Genomic DNA, 19,906 nt, shown 5'->3' with positions numbered 1-19,906 from the left:
TTGATAGAATTTCGGCAGTACAGTCTTTCAAGTTGGCCTTATTAAAGTCCCCTGCGATTATGTGAACACCTTTGGGGTGATCCCGCTGCTGTTCGTTAATGGTGTTCAGCAGGAGAGAGAGCGCCTTGTTTACATTGGCGTCAGGTGGAATATACACAGCCGTGACAATCACTACTGTTAGTTCTCTCGGTAGAAAAAAAGGCCGGCATCTTACAGACATGTACTCGAGGTCAGGGGAACAATGTTTGTCTATGATTATCCCGTTGTTGCACCAATTCTCATGCACGTATATACAGAGGCCCCCTCCCCTGCTCTTACCGGAGTCCATAGTCCTGTCCCCGCGGAGCAGAAAGCGTCCTGCTAGCTGCATGCTAGCATCAGGTATCCCCGGGTGAAGCCAGGTTTCGGTGATAATCATAACACAGCAGTCGCGGACATATCGATTTCCAGCGAGTTGTAATTCCAGGTCATCCATTTTGTGAACCAGGGATCTGGCGTTGGAGAGATACAGGCTCGGTAGAGGTGGCTTGTGTGGTCGATTTCTTAGCCTTAGCAAAGCACCGGACCTGCGGCCTCGCTTCTGCTTCCTCTCCCTCCTCCGTCTGCGCCGCCTCCTAGACCCGACAACAATCCACGGGGACCCCGGTGGTCTTGCTATGTCGCCCGGGATGTTATACTTGCGATGGAAGACACCCGAAACCGCAGTCTGACGCTGGTCACCGATATCCACGAGGTTCTGGCGGGTGTAGCGGGTGTAGCGGATGTTCGCAGAACCGACAGCAAAGACGTACACGGACAACACAACGTACACAAACAACAGAAAAGAGCACCGAGACAGAGAGCCGTGAGCCGCTGCAACCGTGCGCGCCGCCATCTTGGATACGGGACGGTACCTTATGGTTTTAGACAGTGTTATCCAGTGTGTAATCTATCGCCATCCTACCCCACAGAATTTGTTAGACGCAATGTCTGTGAGTAATTATGTTTGTTAACAGCATCTTGATATGTTATAAACGTTATTGAGCAGGATTGTTATTATTTACAAAGTTAAGAATGTTTCATGTACCCTGGCTGGTTTTTCACATAACAGCACTGTATTTGGTGGTGGCATCATAGTTTATGTTCCTATACCAAGTGTATAACGTAACTAAATATGCTGTTTCCTTTTTCTGCTTGTATGTTACAGTTTCACAGTTGATAACTGTAAAGCATCAACAACATCTCGTGTCTTCGGGTCTTTATTGGATTAATTGTTTAACTTGCTAGATAGCTGGATAGGGACATTCAGTGAGTCAAGTATAGTGAAAAGATAGCACCACAACAAGCTGTGCTAGAGGGTGGCACACGTCATCACATTGTCCATCCACACCTCAACGCCAAGGCCACAAGCAACCAAGACAACGCTTCACAGAATGGTCAAGTCTCTCAGTGTTCGTTCTTACCGCTCTGCAGCCAGTTCCAGTGCCAGCATGGCCGCCCTTAAAGCGCGGGCTAAAGCAAAAGCAGCTGAAGCCAGAGCAGCATTCGCTCAGAGAGAGATAGATATGAAGGTCGAGGCTACGTGGATGCAGGCAGAGGCTACACGGATGCAGGCGGAGATGATGGTCGAGGCTACACAGATGCAGGCGACTATAGAGGCCTTGCAGCAAGAAAAAGAGATGAAAGCAGTATTGCAGAGGCCAACACCATCGAAGCAGGTTTATTAGCAGAACAAGGGTCACGTAATAGATCACCAAGCCCTGTTCAACCTCAAAACCATCACGAGCATACTCTGGACTAGATCATAGAGCAAGCCAGCATAAAGTCAAGCCAACATGTCACCAATAATGATATCGAGAGTGGTAGCACACTATTTGGTTCATTGCCATCCGTTCATTAGACCAATTCTAATCTGGCCAGTTCACTTCATAGGCATCACAATCCCAGTAATGTCCAAGGAAACATGGAGCCTAAATTGGAGGATTGAAAGCCAACTTCAACCTTTCTGCACAGCGGCTTTATTGACTATCCTCGAGCCACCAATAATATCAATCCCACGGTACACAAAAATGCTGGAGAAACTCAGCGAGTGCAGCAGCATCTATGAAGCGAAGGAAATAGGCAACGTTTCAGGCCAAAACCCTTAGTTTCGGCCCGAAAGGTTGCCTATTTCCTTCGTTCCATAGATGCTGCTGCACCCGCTGAGTTTCTCTAGCATTTTTGTGTACCTTCGATTTTCCAGCATCTGCAGATCCTTCTTAAACACAATATCAATCCCACCACCATAGACATCGCCAGATACCTCGTCCGAAGCCAGCTTGTTACAATGGGATTGACGGCTTTTAATGACAAGCCCGAGAATTACTGGGCTTGGAGATCCTCCTTACAAAACGCCATAGCAGACCTGGGCCTTTCACCCGGAGAAGAGCTAGATCTTTTGATACAATGGCTTGGAAACGAATCCTCGGAGCAGGCAACAAGAATTAAAGCTGTCAACATGAGGAATCCATCAGCAGGTTTGATGATGGTTTGGCAGGGGCTCGAAGAAACTTATGGTTCACCTGAGTCTATTGAGCATGCCCTCTTTACCAAGCTTGAAAACTTTCCCAGGATCACCATCAAAGAACCATACAAGCTACATGAGCTCGGAGACCTTCTGTCAGAAATCAAAGCGGCAAAGTTCGATGGATATCTACCTGGTTTTTCTTACCTCGACACCTCCAGGGGAGTTGCACCGATTGTTGAGAAGCTTCCTCATAACATCCAGGAAAAGTGGACTGACTTTTGATCCAATTATAAACGGTGTCACAGCATCCCTTTCCCCCCATTTAGCGTGTTTGCCGACTTTATCCGCATGGAGGCAAAAACCAGAACGGATCCCAGCTTCAATCTTTGCTTCTCTCATCCAGCAATCGTACAGAGGGGAAAAATAGAGAGACATGGTAAAACTCTCGTCTCCGTCCACAGGACACAAACATCTCCAACAACTCCTGAGACACAGAAATCCAGTGATCCATCCAAGCTGTGTCCCATTCATGCTAAGATTCATCCATTAAAGAAGTGCAGAGCGTTCAGAGAAAGGAGCCTGGAAGACTGCAAACACTTCCTTAAGGACCATTCCATTTGTTTCCGCTGCTGCTCCTCCACAAGTCATTTCGCCAAGAACTGTAAAGCAGAAGTGAAATGTACTGAGCGTGACAGTGACAGACACCTCTCTGCTCTACATCCAGACCCAGCCACTTGGAAGTCCAAACCATCTCCCCCCGCATCTGAGCATGGCGGGGAGGAAGAGGTAGCGGTAAACCAGGAGATCACCTCCAGATACACAGAGGTGTGCGGTGAAGGGGTCAGTGCGAGAGCATGTGCTAAGATATGTCTCATCTCAGTCTATCCAGAAGGATGTCGTCAAGAGGCATGCAGGATGTACGCCATCTTAGATGAACAGAGCAACTGCTCTCTTGCAACATCTGAGTTCTTCAATAACTGTGAGATCAAAGGCAATCTTAAGCCATATACACAATGCAGACGTGTGCCGGGCTCAAGCAGACTGTAGGTAGAACAGCCTGCGGTTACATGGTGGAGTCTGTGGATGAGAAGACATTGCTCCCTCTTCCTCCACTCCTAGAATGCAATCAAGTGCCTAACAACTGTGCCAGGATCCCCACTCCCAATGCTGCGCATCACCACAGCCATCTGAGATGCACTGCCAACGTGAATCCTCCACTGGACCCAAAGGCCAAAATACTGCTGCTATTGGGAAGAGATATTCTGCAAGTGCATAAAGTGAGGAAACAAATTAACGGTCCCAACAATGCCCCGTTCGCCCAGAAGCTGGATCTGGGATGGGTAGTTGTCGGTGATGTATGTCTTGGTGGAGCATATAGACTTACCCAAGTGGACACCTACAAGACATTCATTCTAAGAAACGGTCGACCTACTTACCTCACACCATGCAGGAGCCATGTTACAGTGAAGGAGAAGTTCACTTACTCACCTCTTTGTGAGGATGATCCAGAGTTGATGTCCATGGCCGGTCTACAGGAGACCACATGTGGGCAGAACCTGGGGCAGTCGGTCTTCCGTCGTACTGCCAGTGATAACGACCCAGTACCATGACCTGAGGTTTCTCCAGATTATGGATGACCAATGTTACCAAGATAACTCAAATAGCTGGGTCGCTCCTCTGCTGTTTCTGTCACCCAGGCAGTGTTTTCCCAATATTGAGAGTTCGTTAACAACAGACTCGCTTCTCTCCGGCGGACTTTGGAAACACGAGCACAGGTGAAGGCGCACTACTTGGAGTTCATGGACAAAATGCTCAGCAATCAGCATGCAGAAGTAGCCCCACCACTCAAGTTGATCAAGAGTGTTGGTATCTTCCCTCATTCAGAGTCTACCATCCCAGAAAGCAAGATCAAATTTGTGTGGTGTTCGACTCCATTTGAGGAGGTTTTGTTGAATGACGTGCTGCTCAAAGGACCTGATCTCAACAACCCTCATGGGATTCAGGAAGGAACCAGTGGGAGTCATCACTGACATTCACCACATGTTCCACTGTTTCGTCGTAAGAGAAGACCATCGAGATTTTCTACACATCCTGTGGTATCGAAACAACAATCCACAGAGTGACATGGAGGCGGAGTGGATCAAGTGGAGGGACTCGCTCCAGGATCTACAGAAGCTACACACCCCTACACCACATTCTCAAAGTTGAGCATGCTACAAAAGGAGCTTTGTCTGTTCTCAGACGCATCAGTCAAGGCCATTGCCGCAGTTGGCTATCTGAGGGTCACCACCGAAGACAGAATAACAGAGGTGGACTTTATCTTTGGGAAAGCAAAGCTGGCAACTCAGCCAGAGCTCACTATTCCAAGACTGGAATTGTGTGCAGCGGTCCTGGCTGATAAATCGCAGAGATGATTGTGAAGGAGATGGACTTATCATTTGATGACATCATCTACCACACGGACAGCAAAGTAGTGTTGGCGTACATCTGTAACCGGTCAAGGCGGTTTTACACATACGTCCACAGCCGTGTCCAACGTATCCATCAGTTTTCGTCATCTCATCAGTGGAGGTTTGTTCCCAGGGATGACATCCCAGCTGACCCCGGATCACAGTCCATCCCAGAAGCTCTACTCTGCACTACCGCCTGGCTGTCAGGACCAGCGTTTCTCAAGAGACCACGTACCTGCAATGTTTTACCTCAAGAGACCTTGGAGGTCTCGGAGTCAGATCTGGATAGTGAGATCCGGCCTCATGCAACTAACATGACACAGGTCCTTACTGCCCCTCAAAAAATGAGTGGCCCATGGCAATCATCTCAAAGACTTTTCCAAGTCAGGATGGAAAGGATCGGAGAGTGGAAGTTAGAATCTTCAAGGGTGGAGGCCAGAAGCTCTACGTCCGCCCAATCACCAAAGTTCTTCTCCTCCTGTCTCCCGAGGACTCTGGGGGTTAAATGGGAGATTTGCATGGGGTCTGGAAGTCCCCAGGTGGGGAGTGTGCTGGACCACATTCTGTTTACATGCATTAATGCCACCTGCTGCAAATTCCGGTTCCAACAGCTTTGAGTTACATTTCCTGTTATACAGGAAGTTATCATAAACTAGGAAGTCCAGCTCAGAGAGGGTACCTCATGGTTTTAGACAGTGTTATCCAGTGTGTAATCTATCGCCATCCTACCCCACAGAATTTGTTAGACGCAATGTCTGTGAGTAATTATGTTTGTTAACAGCATCTTTATATATTATAAACGTTATTGAACAGGATTTTTATTATTAACAAAGTGAAGAATGTTTCATGTACCCTGGCTGGTTTCTCACATAACAGCACTGTATTTGGTGGTGGCATCATAGTTTATGTTCCTATAACAAGTGTATAACGTGACTAAATATGCTGTTTCCTTTTTCTGCTTGTATGTTACAGTTTCACAGTTGAATACAGTAAAGCATCAACGACATCTCGTGTCTACGGGTCTTTATTGGATTAATTGTTTAACTTGCTAGATAGCTGGATAGGGACATTCAGTGAGTCCAGTATAAGGCCCTTACAGCCCATATAGAGCATGATGCCTATCCTCAGTAATCCCATCGGCCCACATTAGGCCCACATTAGGCCTCTGCTTTTCCTATCCTAGTATCAGTCTAAATACTTTTTAAATATTATTATTGTACCAGCCTCACTACCTCCTCTGGCAGCTCATTCCAGATTGATATCACCCTCTGTGTCAAACACCTATCCCCCCCCCTCCCCCGCCCACCTCCACTTTAATCACCGTTATATTCCATGTCACCTGAGAGCAGTACCGTCTAGTTAGAGATTCCCCTGACGTGGGAAACAGATTCTGCGCGTCTACGTTATCTGCAGTCTTCATTATTTGTGCACTTTGTATTGTGTGCAGTCCTAGTCGCCCAACCAGAGAAAGAACACCAACATCAGGTTCCTATTTGTTGACACCTATGCCAGACTCCTATTTATTAACCAGCTGGTTCCCAAACTCCTGGACCTAGGAGGCAGCATACCCCTCTGTCACTGGATCCTTGACTCACCACCCATGGGCCACAATCACTGAGGGTAGGGAACAAAACATCCTTCACAAAAATTCTCAACAATGGTGTTCCACAAGGATGGATTCTCAGCCCCTTACAATACTACTTACACAAATTCTGCGCTAACTTCATTCACAAGTGTGCGGTCAACATCACTGTGGTGGGCTGTAATTAAAGAATGACACAAAGAGTACAGGCAGGAGATGGTTTAGTAACATGATGTCAAGACAACGGCCTCTTCATTAATGCCAACAAGACAAAGGAGCTATGTATTGACTTGAGGAAACAATTATTGACATACCCCAATTAGCAATGTGCCAAAGTGGAAGGATGAAAGCTTCATGTTACTAAGCATAAATATCATTAACAATTTGTCTAGACCAAATTGCAGAGACATGGATGTGACACTATAACGCGGTAAGGCTACATTCTACGCACTGATATTTTTCTATTTTTACTACCTGGTGAAAATGTTTAATTATGCTTGATTATAAACATGCATACTACGATTTGTCTGGGTAGCATGTAAAGAAAACTTTTCACAGTATCTCTGTACACGCGACAACATTGAACCCAATATCAATACCAATACCCAGATTTCCCTCTCTCTCCATCCCCTCCCCCATTCCAGTTCTGCTATCAGCCTTACTGTCTCCGACTATATTTAATCTCTGTGCTGCCCACTCCCCTGACATCAGTCTGAAGAAGGGTCTCGACCTAAAATGTCACCCATTCCTTCTCTCCAGAGATGCTGCCGATCCCACTGAGTTACTCCAGCATTTTGTGTCTACCAATAACCAGATTGTTATACAATGAAACTTGGCATTCCAACTCTTAAACTCAATGGCCCTGCCTATGAAAGCAAGCATACCAAATACGTTTTTAGACCCTATCTGCCAGTCAACACTTTTAAGGGAGCTATGGACTTACACCCCAAAACCTCTGTACATCAATACTTCTTAGATCCCTTCTGCCTGCACAAAATGTCCCACCAGAATTTGACTTCCCAATGGTTGGTGGGGGTTTGGGTTGGAGTAAAAGCACTGCAAATAGTTGGTGGTCTAAACTTGACAACTTCCTGTTTGCACTGTATGTTGATTTTAGATAAAACGCTACCACTTACGGCTGTGATCTTTGGCCAAATAAAAGTGTTATTAGTGTTTAAAAAATGTTGATAATCTCTCTCCTGTCAATCACGCCATGAAGGCCACTCCTTTTCCGGTGGGAGGGTGGGAGAGAATATAAAACCCGGAAGTGTGGGTGTGGCTTAGTCTCTGCACGATGGGGGAGGGAGAGGTCACAACTGTCTGAGCTGTGAATCAACTGAATACACTGAATGTCTACAAAATTGTGAGTGTGGTGTTTTGTGCAGTTTTATGGTGGTTTTAAGGTGGTTTCACCTTGATGAAATGGTATGAAACTGCACTTGAATTAGGTGGCCTTGCACCCTGCTTAACGTGGTATGAAACTGCACTTGAATTCAGTGGCCTTGCAGCCTGCTTGAAGTGGTTGCAAACTGCACGAATTCGGTGGCCTTGCACCCTGCTTGAAATGATAGGAAAATGGATTTGAATTTGGTGGCCTTGCACCCTGCTTGAAATGGAATTTCAAGCAATAGCCATGAGTCAACTGCCAGCTCACCAGTCGTGTGAGCTGCCAGCACATCAGGCTTCATGGACTGAGCTGCCACCCCAAGAATCCATTTGACCTACAATGTCCATACTAGCCCTCTGGAGACCAGTCCCTTCAGTCCACAACACCCATAGCAGCGCTCCAGAAAGCCCGCCCCCCCCCCCCCCCCCAAAAGGGGACCCATTTAGTCTAGTAATTATTAGAGATTTAGTGTTGTATAAGAAGGAAACAGGTCCTTTCAGCGCAACTTGCAGATTAAGTTGCATAACTTAGTCCCATTCACCTTTCTTTTCCAATATCCCCAAGTCCTTCATATACATGTACCTGTCCAAGGGTCTCGTAGCCGTAATCATACCTGCCTCTACCACTTCCACTGGTTGCTTGTTCCAGATGCTCGATTGGCAGCGGGGCAGGATCCAATGCAGGGCTGAGGCAGGTTGGAGGCTGGAAGTTGGAATGGAAGGTTACAAAATAAAGTTCAGTGGGCAGAATAGGCAAGCGTATGGGAGGGATCAAGGAAGGATTGTTGGATTGAATTGCATTTATTTTAATGAAAGAAACCTTTCAGGTAAGGCAGATGAGGATGTGGATAGGTACGTGCGACTCGGATGATGTAGGCATTACGGAAACCTGGCTGAGGAGAGGGATAGGACTGGAAACTTAATGTTCCAAGGTGTAGGTGCTGCAGGAGAGATAGAGGTGGGGATGAAAGAGGATGAGGTGTTGCTTTATTGATTAAAGAGAATGTCACGGCAGTAACTCAAACATTACTGATGGTTCATCCAGCTTTAATATAGTTATGGAGAAAGATAGGGTAGTCATACGTTAAAATTCTGAAATGGGCAAGACCAACTTTGATAATAATAGACAGGAACTTGCCAAGTTGATATGGAGTAGGTTGCTTGTGGGCAAAGTGATGTACGGAAAGTGGGATGCTTTAAAAAGTGTGATGACAAGAGTGAAGGGCAAGGTAGGTGGGAGTAAGGAAACTCAGCTGACAAGAGAAAAAGGGAGTATGAGGCAGGTATAGGTAGCTGGGATCAAGTGTATCAGTTTCAGGAACTCAGAAGTATACCTAAGAAGAAATCAGTAGGGCAATAAGGAGCTGGAGATAGCACTGGCAGGCAATATTAAGGGCCTGTCCCACTTAGGCTATTTTTAGGCAACTACAGGCAACTAGGCTGTTGCCACATTGTCGTGAGTAGTCTCCTCAGTCGCCCAAAGAGTCATTACGTCTTTCTGGTTGCCGCTGGATTTTCAACTTGTTAAAAAAAAAAATTGGCGACAGTCGGCAACAGTGCGTTGACGCCAATGAGCATAGCTTGACTTCTCTTGATGTAGGTGCTGTCATAGGTTGTCGGCAGGTGATGTAGGTTGTCGCCGGTGCTGACTTTGGTGAATTCCATTGGCGACTACCTACTTCAACCTACGTCAACCGCCGACACTTACCGGCGACTGAATTGTCATCAGCTGTCTTCAGTTGTCACTGACAGGGTCGTGGCTTGTTGTAGCTTGTCTCGGGTTGACTTTGGTTGTCGTAGGTTGTTGCCTGTGTGGTCGTGTGTTGTCATAGGTATGGTCATAGGTGGAAGTCTTAATGGGTTGCCGGTTGTCGGTAGCTTGCCATAGCATGAGGTTGACTACGTGGTGGGTTGTTGTAGCTGTCGTAGACATTGTCGTAGGGGGGTCCAGTCGGTGTTGTTTTGGCGACCTGCTACAGCTATGACAGTCGCGGCCAGTGGCCTAAAAAAGTCGCCTAAGTGGGACAGGCCCTTTAAGGAAAATCCAAAGATATTTTAGGTACATTAAGGGAAACTGGGCAATTTGAGAGAGAATAGGGTCCCTCAGAAACCAAAGCAGCCATCTGTGCGTGGAGCCGCAGGAGATGGGCAAGGTCCTCAATGAGTATTTCCCCTCTGTTTTTACCATAGGGAAAGACATGAAGACTGTGGAACTTGGGACAGTTAAGGTCAATGACTTGAGGACAGTCTGTATTTCAGTCGAGCAGGTGTTGAACATCCTAAGGTGTAAGAAGGTAGATACATCTCCCATGCCTGATCAGATATATCTGAGGACACTATAGTGAAGAAATTGCAAAAACCCTGGCTGAGATTTATGAATCATCATTAGACATGGATGCGATGCCAGGTGGCTAACATTGTGTGTGTATTTAAGGGCTACCAGAATTCTGGAAACAGTAGACCAGTTAGCTCAAAATCTGTGGTAGGCAAGTTACTGGAGAGTCTTCTGAGGAATAAGATACATATGCGTTTGGATAGATGGGAGCTAATTAGGGATTGTCAGCATGATTTTGTATGTGGGAGTCTGTCTTATGAATCCAATTGAGTGTTTTGAAGAGGTAACCAAAAAGGATGATACGGGCAAAGCTATAAACATTCTCTATATGGACATCTGCAAGGTATTTGATAAGGATCAGCATGGTAGGCTGCTCTAGATGGTTAGATCGCATGGGATCCAGGGAGAGCGAGCCAACTGGATACAGAATTGGCTTCATGGAAGGAAAAAAGACAATAGTGGAAATGTTTTTTTGAACTGGATGCCTGTGACTAGTGATATGCTACAGGGATCAATGTTGTCCCCATTGCTGTTTGTGGTTTATATCACCAATTTGGATAAGTATGTCGAAGGTCGTGATCTGTAAGTTCACAGATCATACTAATGTGGGTGGTATTATAGATAGCAAAGATGGTTATCAAAAAATGCACCTAACTTCATCAGTTAGGCAAGTAGGAGTGTTATTGAGCAGAGTGCTCTATGTGTGCAGGATCATAGTTCATTGAGAGTGGATTCACAAGTAGATACAGCAGACAAAAAAGGAGAGGCAACGGCTCTGGCCCGCTGGTGGGGCGATGGAAAGGTGAGGGTTGGTGGAGTTGCTGGTGGAGGCCCCCGGTTGCTGGGGTAAAGATATGGATCAGCAGACCAAGCTTCGGTAGCCCTGGTCAGTGGACGGCCGGGGAGGTGGCGAAGGTCTGCAGCAGTGGTGCCCTACCTGATCTCACGGTTGCTAAACACTTTATCTCCCACTCCCATTCCTACACTGACCTTTCTGTCCTGGGCCTCCTCCATTGTCAGGGTGAGGCCCAGCACAAATTGGAGGAACGGTACATCATATTTTGTTTGGGCAGCTTACACCCCCAGCGGTATGAACATTGACTTCACTAACTTCAAGTAATCCTTGCTTTTCCACTCTCTCCATCCCTCCCCCTTCCCAGTTCTCCGACCAGTCTGACTGCCTCCGACTACATTTTATCTCTGTTTGTTACCTTCTCCCAGCTAACAATGATCTATAGGTACAAAAAAATGCTGGAGAAACTCAGCGGGTGCAGCAGCATCTATGGAGCGAAGGATTTCACCACCCCTTGCAACCGCAAGAGATGCTACACTTGTCGCTTTACCTCCCCCCTCGACTCCATTCAAGGACCCAAGCAGTCATTCCAGGTGCGACAGAGGTTCACCTGCACCTCCTCAAACTTCATCTATTGCATCCGCTGCTCTAGATGTCAGCTGATCTATATCGGTGAGACCAAGCGTAGGTTTGGCGATCGTTTCGCCAAACACCTCCGCTCGGTCTGCATTAACCAACCTGACCTCCCATGTGGCTCAGCACTTCAACTCCCTCTCCCATTCCGTATCTGACTTCTCTGTCCTGGGCCTCCTCCACGGCCAGAGTGAGCAACACCGGAAATTGGAGGAACAGCACCTCGTATTCCGCTTGGGGAGTCTGCATCCTGGGGGCATGAACATTGAATTCTCACAATTCTGTTAACCCTTGCTATCTCCTCCCCTTCCTACCTCTCCCTCAGCCCTCTGGCTCCTCCTCTTCCTTGTTCCTTTCTTCTCTCCGCCTCCCACCCCCACCCCCATCAGTCTGAAGAAGGATTTTAGCCCGAAACTTCATTTTCTTTGCCTATTTCCTGCTGCACCCATAGATGCTGCTGCACCCGCTGAGTTTCTCCAGCATTTTGTTGTACCTTCGATTTTCCAGCATCTGCAGTTCCTTCTTAAACACTAGTAATAATGATCTATTCTACATTTTCCTTGATCTCCAGCCCCTATGTCCTGTTTTCACACTTTAAATTTCCTTATCCATGTATCTCTCTCTCTCCCCTGACATCAGACTGAAGAAGGGTCTCAACCCAAAATGTTATCCATTCCATCTCTATAGAGGTGCTGCCTGTCCCGTTGAGTTACTCCAGCATTTTGTGTCTATCTTAGGTTTAAACCAGCGTCTGCAGTTACTTCCTACATATTTCCACCGGTAGGTGCCTGGAAACTACTGCCAGGGGTGGTGATGGAAGTAGATATGATAGTGGCATCTAAGAGGCTTTTGGATAGGTACATGGATATTGGAGGGGTTTGGAGGACATGGAAAATGTACCGGTGGATGGGATTTGTTTAATTTGGCAGCACGTTCGGCTCAGAAATTCACCATGGATCTTATAATATACCCATGGCAGCACCTTATCCAGGGCTGCATGGTGCATCTCCCTCGACAGAGGGGAGCACTAGGAGCCAATTCTGGGCTGGCTCTGAAGAGGGGTTTGCTGAAGAATCAACTAGTGTGCAGGGGGTGCAAGAACAAGAAAACCTGCTGGAGATGGTGTCCAAATTTGCATTACCAGAGCAGACTGGACAGCCATTATAACACAAACTAGCACCAAGTATTGACTATATCCCCTGACTCCGCTATTTTTAAGAGCCCTATCTAGCTCTCTCTTGAAAGCATCCAGAGAACCTGCCTCCACCGCCCTCTGAGGCAGAGAATTCCACAGGCTATGGCCCCGGCCACGGGTGAACAAGAGGAAGAGGACTGGACTTTGTTGCCTTCCCTCAATGTGGAAAACGTTGATTCCGCTCTGGGGGATGTTTTATGTTTTATGTTAAATTCTATAGTGTTGTGTTTATATTATTTGTGTGGCTGCATGATAACTCAAATTTCACTGCACCTTTCGGTGTATGAGGCAATAAATGTAATTTGAACTTGAATTTGATGTCAGCTGAAGAATACATATTGGCCATGATACCAGGGAGAAGTCTTTAAGAAGGAACTGCAGATGCTGGAAAATCGAAGGTAGACAAAAGTGCTGGAGAAACTCAGCGGGTGCAGCAGCATCTATGGAGCGAAGGAAATAGGCAACGTTTTGGGCCAAAACCCTTCTTCAGATCAGGGAGAAGTCCCCTGTCCCCTGCTCCTCTTCAAATGACCCTCACCCACAAACCCCTGGGATCTTTAGAATCTAATCTGTTGAACAGCAGTTGACTTTAGATTTTACTGACTTTAGAGACACAGTGTCTAAAGAGCCATTTCGGCCCACCGAGTCCGCGCCGATCAGCGATCACCCATCTTGTTTTTGACTTCACACTATCTCTCCAAGGAAGTGGCATGTTTTCCATCGCTGCAAGTTAAAGTTAAACGATTTCTGCTTTTCCTCCATGTCACAATTAGCACCTTCTCCAAGTCTCTGACCCACTTTATCCTGGCAATGAACATCAAATTAGCCCTGCAGTAAATTGACTCTGCAAATGAATTTGTTGATACAATGATTGCTGTACAGTGCAATTCCTTGTGGATGATGTACAGCACAAAGCAGGCCATTTGGCCCATAGCGCCAATGCTGGTACTTTGAAACAGTTATTCAATGACTGCTGATGGAACTCAGTGGGCTAGGAGCAAGGTCTCGACCCGAAACATTGACTTCCATTTTAGTTTAGTTTGCTTTAGATTAGTTTAGTTTAGTTTAGTTTAGAGATTCAGCACAGCCATTCAATGTGATCATGGCTGATCACCTCCAATCAGTACCCCGTTCCTGCCTTCTCCCCATATCCCCCTATCTTTAAGAGCCCTATCTAGCTCTCTCTTGAAAGTGTCCAGAAAACTGGCCTCCACCGCCCTCTGAGGCAGTTACTCCAGCTTTTTGTGTCTATGCTCTGGAAAAGTGTTCCATTGGAAGTATTGGTGCCTGGAGTAGATGTTTCAAAGATGTCAAGTGTAGCCTGCACTGCAGAGTCCAGTGAACAACGCAACTGTAATTTTATGGTTAGTTAGATTTACAATGGATATTGATGCAAGCAGTTAACCATGTCATTTTATGCCTATGAATAGCTGATGGTTTGAATGGGTTTGCTTTCAAGAAGATGTGTTTTGTGTATGAGTGTACGTGCACCTTTAAGAAACGAATGTCATGAGCCAAAAATCAAGAGCATTTAATTTAGTTGAGTTTAGTTTCTTGTCACGTGTACTGGGGTACAGTGAAAAGCTTTTTGTTGCGTGCTAACCAGTCAAAGAATAGACCTTGCTATAACTACTGACACTTATATCCTGCATAGTATTCAGGGATATACAATCGAATTTGTGCACAAAAACCATCCTCCGGTTCAGCATATGCCGAACCGAACGTTCGTGCTTTCACGACAACACAAAATTGGGAGCACACGCTGAGCTGGAGAGGCTATATGCTAAAGGGGTAATTAAGAGAACCCAACACGACTCTCTGGAATTCGTGTCAAATATCTTTACAAAAAATAAAAAAGATAGTGGTTGCCTCATCATCATAGATTTGACCAAACTGAATACATTTGTGCAGTATATTCATTTCAAAATGGAAACCTTTGTTACTGCCAAACAATTGATTTCCAAAGGCTACTTCATGGCTTGCATCGATTTAAAAGATGCATACTTTTTGGTGCCTATACGGAAGGATCATAGGCGATATTTAAAATTTAACTAGATGGTGCAGCCCTGACAGTATAGAGCACTGCCTAATGGACTAACATCTGCCCCCAGACTATTTACCAAAATTTTGAAACCAGCCCTAGCGTTTCTTCGGAAACAGAAACATATGGCCATGACTTACCTAGATGACATATCAATTGTGGGGAAAACTTTGGATTCAGCAAAATCAGCTGTATCAGCCACCAAACAATTGTTTGAAAAACTGGGGTTCATCATCCATCCAGTTAAATCTAAGCTGACGCCTTCCACTACTATGGATTACTTGGGGTTCACCATTGATTCAGTTCACATGTCGGTGACTTTACCTAAGGACAAAGCAGCAGACTTAACTGAAGCCTGCAACGACCGCATTGACATCAGTGAACCATCTATTCGACTGGTAGCAAGGGTAATTGGCAAAATTGTGGCTGCTTTTCCAACCACACAGTTTGGACCTTTGCATTACCAAAATTTACAAAGGGCAAAGATGCAAGCACTCAAAGTCAATACTGGTCATTTCAATAGGCCAATGAAGCTACCAACCAAAGCAATTTCGGAATTACAATGGTGGAGGGAAAACATTCGACATTGTTCCAGCCCTATCATTGTCAGCAACCCTTCAGTGGTGCTACAAACTGATGCCAGTATTCACGGTTGGGATGCTACTAATTCCATCTCCAGTGTGGAGGTAGATGGGATGCACAAGAGGCATCTTTACTTCAGACACTTGGCATAAACTACTTAGAAATGTTAGGTGCGTTCTATGAGCTAAGAGCATACTGTTCAGAAATGCATCACCTGCATGTCCGACTACAGATTGATAACAACACCATCATAGTTTACAGGATCCTATATTGTCTTCCCCATTTTAGCAGCAAAATGAGACAATAGACAATAGACAATGGACAATAGACAATAGGTGCAGGAGTAGGCTATTCAGCCATTCGTGCCAGCACCGCCATTCATCCACAATCAGTACCCCGTTTCTGCCTCTTCTCCATATCCCTTGACTTCGCTATCTTTAAGAGCTCTATCTAACTGTCTCTTGAAAGCATCCAGAGAATTGGCCTCCATGGCCTTCTGAGGCAGAGAATTCCACAGATTCATAACTCTCTGGGTGAATACGTCTTTCCTCATCGCCGCTCTAAATGGCCTACCCCATATTCTTAAACTGTGGCCCTTGGTTCTGGACTCCCCCAACATCAGGAACAATTTCCTTGCCTCTAGCGTATCCAATCCGTTAATAATCTTATATGTTTTAATAAGATACCCTCTCATCCTTCTAAAGTCCAGTGTATACAAGCCCAGTCGCTCCATTGTTTCAACTTTTGACAGTCCCGCCATCCCTGGAATTAACCTCGTGAACCTACGCTGCAATCTCTCAATAGCAAGAATGTCCATCCTCAGATTTGGAGACCCAAATTGCACACAGATTGGCCAGGGTGATGCCAGGCTTTGATGATATTGGCTGCCTTTTTGAGACCGTGCCTCCTTTGATTGTGGGGTGGTCAGATATCTGTGATGGACCAGCTAGTCTCTACCATTCTGTTTAGCCTCTTTCATTCCTGGATGTGATAGCGCCATCTTTGGTCGGAGGATTGTAAACTGTTGAATAAACCACAGTACACTGTGCAGTCGAGTTCCGGTCACCAGTGAGTCAACTCGTATTCTGTGTCTGAGCATAAGATATCACAAAATGGCGACAAGGATGGGATCGCGGATTCCCCAGCTTTATTTGTTCGTGTAGATAAGGAATTCTACAGAGGCACGGAGAAGGTTGTATATCTTTCGGTGTCACGGAGAGCTGAAAATCCGGTCACAAAGTTTGAATTCTGTGAGATCCAGAATTCCAAAATGGCGATGCCCCCCAGGTACATTGGACAATTGGGTGAGTTCCAGCAAAGCCGGGAAAAGTTCAGTGCGTACATCGAACGTTTAGAGATGTTTTTTCCTGCGAATAACATTACTGAAGTAGAAGCTTCTGATGTGGAATCAAGGCGTTTGAATGAAAGACTCAAGCTAGGAAAAGAACAATTTTTCTCACTGAAATGGGTCCCGTTGTTTATGATACGGTAAAGAATTTGTTAGCTCCAGCCAACAAGCCCTAAGCCCTTAGAAATAGCTGAAAGCTATCGATTTGGAACGAGATGCCAACTTCCAGTGGAGGACATTTGTCATTTTATAGTGGCACTCAAGAGGTTATCAATTCATTCTAATTTTGAACATTTCCAAGATCAGGCGTTAAGAGACCGTTTCGTGTGGACTAAGAAGTGAGAGGATCCGAAGTAAGCTGATGACGGCGTAGGACCTGACATTTGAAACAGTTTGTAAAACTGCTTTGTCAATGGATATGGCAGAGAGGGGTTCTAGAGGTCAGGACAACTTCTGGACAACCAGCGAAAGAGTTGAACAAGCTGCAGTCCCGCAAACCAAAGACAGATAAGTCGACAAATACGTCAGAGAATCATTATCCAGGGAAGGGTAGCAAGACTACTGCAAAGTCATGCTGTCACTATTTGGGCTCACATATAGCACAGTCTTGTCCGTTCTTCAAGGTGGAGTGTTACTTGTGAAATCTAGCGAAGGCTTGTCGCAAGGCTAAGCAGAGAAAAGGTTCAACAACAAGTAAGCATCTTCATTCTGTGGATCAACTGCAGGCAGAGGAAGAGCTTCTCGACATGCACACCATCTGCAGCAATGAGCTAGCAAACCGGAAGACAAAGAATGTGTCCATGCAAGTCCAGTTGAATGGAGCTCATGTTAGCATGGAAGTCGACACAGCAGCATCTGTGATCGTGATTCCATAATCTGTGTATCGGGAGAAGCTGAGTCAAATTCCTTTGAAAGCAAAACAAATCCAGCCACGTGGTTACTCTGGAGAGAAGATTCCAGTGTTAGGATGCGTACAGGTACCAGTTAGGTATAAGGAGCAATAGGCAGAGTTGTCTCCTGTAGTTGTAAAGGGGATAAGCCTGTGTTGCTAGGTAACAATTGGTTGCAGATCTTGAAGCTCAACAGGAAGGAGATATTCCTCATTTGCGAAGAATTCAAGTGTCCGGAGGACGTAATCGAGCAACATCCGAAGGTGTTCAGCAACCAGGGAGAGCCAATCAAGGGGTACAAGGTGAAAGTAAGCATAAAGCAGGATGCGACACCAGTGCATTGCCAGATACCCTACACGGCAGAGGATTTGTTTAGCACCCTCACAGACGGCCAAGTCTTCACAAAAATGGACGACAAATACCTACTTGCAGTTCGATGTAGATAACAAATCTAAATCCAAGTTGACTATCAACACGCATTTGGGATTATTTCAGTTCAATAGACTCCCATTTAGTATATCACCAGCCCCAAGATTTTTTCAAAGGGTAATGACACAAATTCTAGAGGGAATTGAAGGTGTGGTGGGATAAAGGCCGATAGTGAATGACACGCAACAGTTGTGCGACGGTCACGTGCATCATCACCTGTCATCATGCGCCTTCAAATATTTTATCTGCTCTGCAAGTAGCATTAGTCAGCGTATTGGCATCATTTATTAATAGACAATAGGTGCAGGAGTAGGCCATTCGGCCCTTCGAGCCAGCACCGCCATTTAATGTGATCATGCCTGATCATCCACAATCAGTTCCCCGTCCCTGCCTTCTCTCCATATCCCCTGACTCTGCTATTTTTAATAGCCCTTACCAGCTCTCTCTTAAAAGCATCCAGAGGCAAAGAATTCCACAGACTCACAACTCTCTGTGAGAAAAAGTGTTTCCTTGTCTCCGATCTAAATGGCTTACTCCTTATTCTTAAACTGTGGCCCCTGGACTCCTCCAACATCGGGAACATGTTTCCTGCCTCTAGCATGTCCAAACTCTTAACAATCTTATATGTTTCAATGAGATACCCTCTCATCCTTCGAAACTCCAGAGCGTACAAGCCAAGCCGCTCCATTCTCTCAGCATTTGGACAGTCCTGCCATCCCGGGAATTAACCTTGTAAACCTATGCTGCACTCCCTCAATAGCAAGAATGTCCTTCCTCAAATTAGGGGACCAAAACTGCACACAATACTCCAGGTGTGATCTCACTAGGGCTCTGTACAACTGCAGAAGGACCTCTTTGTTCCTATATTCGACTCATGTTATAATGCCAACATGCCATTTGCTTTCTTCACTGCCTGCTGTATCTGCATGCTTACTTTCATAGACTGATGAACAAGAACCCCCAGGTCCCGTTATACTTCCCCTTTTCCCAAATTAACGCCATTTAGATAGCCTTCCTGTTTTTGCTACCGATGTGGACAACCTCACATTTATCCACATTAAACTTTATCAGCCATGAATCTGCCCACTCACCCAACTTGTCCAAGTCACCCTGCATTCTCATAGCATCCTCCTCACAGTTCACACTGCCACCCAGCTTTGTGTCATCTGCAAATTTGCTAATGTTACTTTGAATCCCTTCATCCAAATCATTGATGTATATTATAAATAGCTGCGGTCCCAGCACCGAGCCTTGCGGAACCCCACTAGTCACTGCCTGCCATTCTGAAAGGGACCCGTTAATCCCTACTCTTTGCTTCCTTGTCTGCCAACCAATTTTCTATCCATGTCAGCACTCTACCCCCAATACCATGTGCCCTAATTTTGCCCACTAATCTCCTATATGGGACTTTATCAAATGCTTTCTGAAAGTCCAGGTACACTGCATCCACTGGCTCTCCCTTGTCCATTTTCCTAGTTACATCCTAGTTACACAGGGTGACATCCGGTAGGCGGCGCGGCTCTGGCCAGCAGCGGCCTCTGCAGCCTGTCCGCGTTTTTTTTATTTTTTGTCTGTGTTTTTATGTAGTTTTTGTTATTTTATGTTGGGGTGTGTGTGTGTGGGGGGGATGGGGGTGGGGGGGAGGGGGGGGGGGGAAACTTTTGAATCTCTCCCTGCACTGGAGACCCGACCTTTTCTCGTCGGGTCTCAGGTGTCGTTGAGGCCGCAACGAGGAGCGGCCTCCAACGGGAAGAAGC

The 19,906-nt window shown here is 46.0% G+C and overlaps 1 protein-coding gene across 8 annotated transcripts in view; it reads right to left on the bottom strand.

The window, feature by feature from the left end:
* LOC129715805 (uncharacterized) overlaps window positions 1–19,906 on the bottom strand; it is an 84,286-nt gene that overhangs the window by 30,475 nt on the left and 33,905 nt on the right. For 2 of the 8 annotated variants that reach the window (XM_055665675.1, XM_055665711.1), the window contains 2 exons: window positions 8,487–8,606; window positions 6,660–6,695 (listed from right to left, as the gene is read on the bottom strand). The exons of 2 other annotated variants lie outside the window; for them this stretch is intronic. In XM_055665675.1, the coding sequence (XP_055521650.1) occupies window positions 8,524–8,606 (83 nt within the window). In that variant the 3' untranslated portion in view covers window positions 6,660–6,695; window positions 8,487–8,523. Of the gene's footprint in view, window positions 1–6,640; window positions 6,696–8,486; window positions 8,607–19,906 lie in introns of those variants that run through there. 4 more of the 8 variants (XM_055665693.1, XM_055665680.1, XM_055665687.1 and 1 more) reach the window with 4 other exon arrangements.

The sequence above is a fragment of the Leucoraja erinacea genome, chromosome 2 (genome assembly GCF_028641065.1).
Source record: "Leucoraja erinacea ecotype New England chromosome 2, Leri_hhj_1, whole genome shotgun sequence".
NCBI lineage: Eukaryota > Metazoa > Chordata > Chondrichthyes > Rajiformes > Rajidae > Leucoraja > Leucoraja erinaceus.
This window is presented reverse-complemented; position numbering and strand designations above follow the sequence as displayed.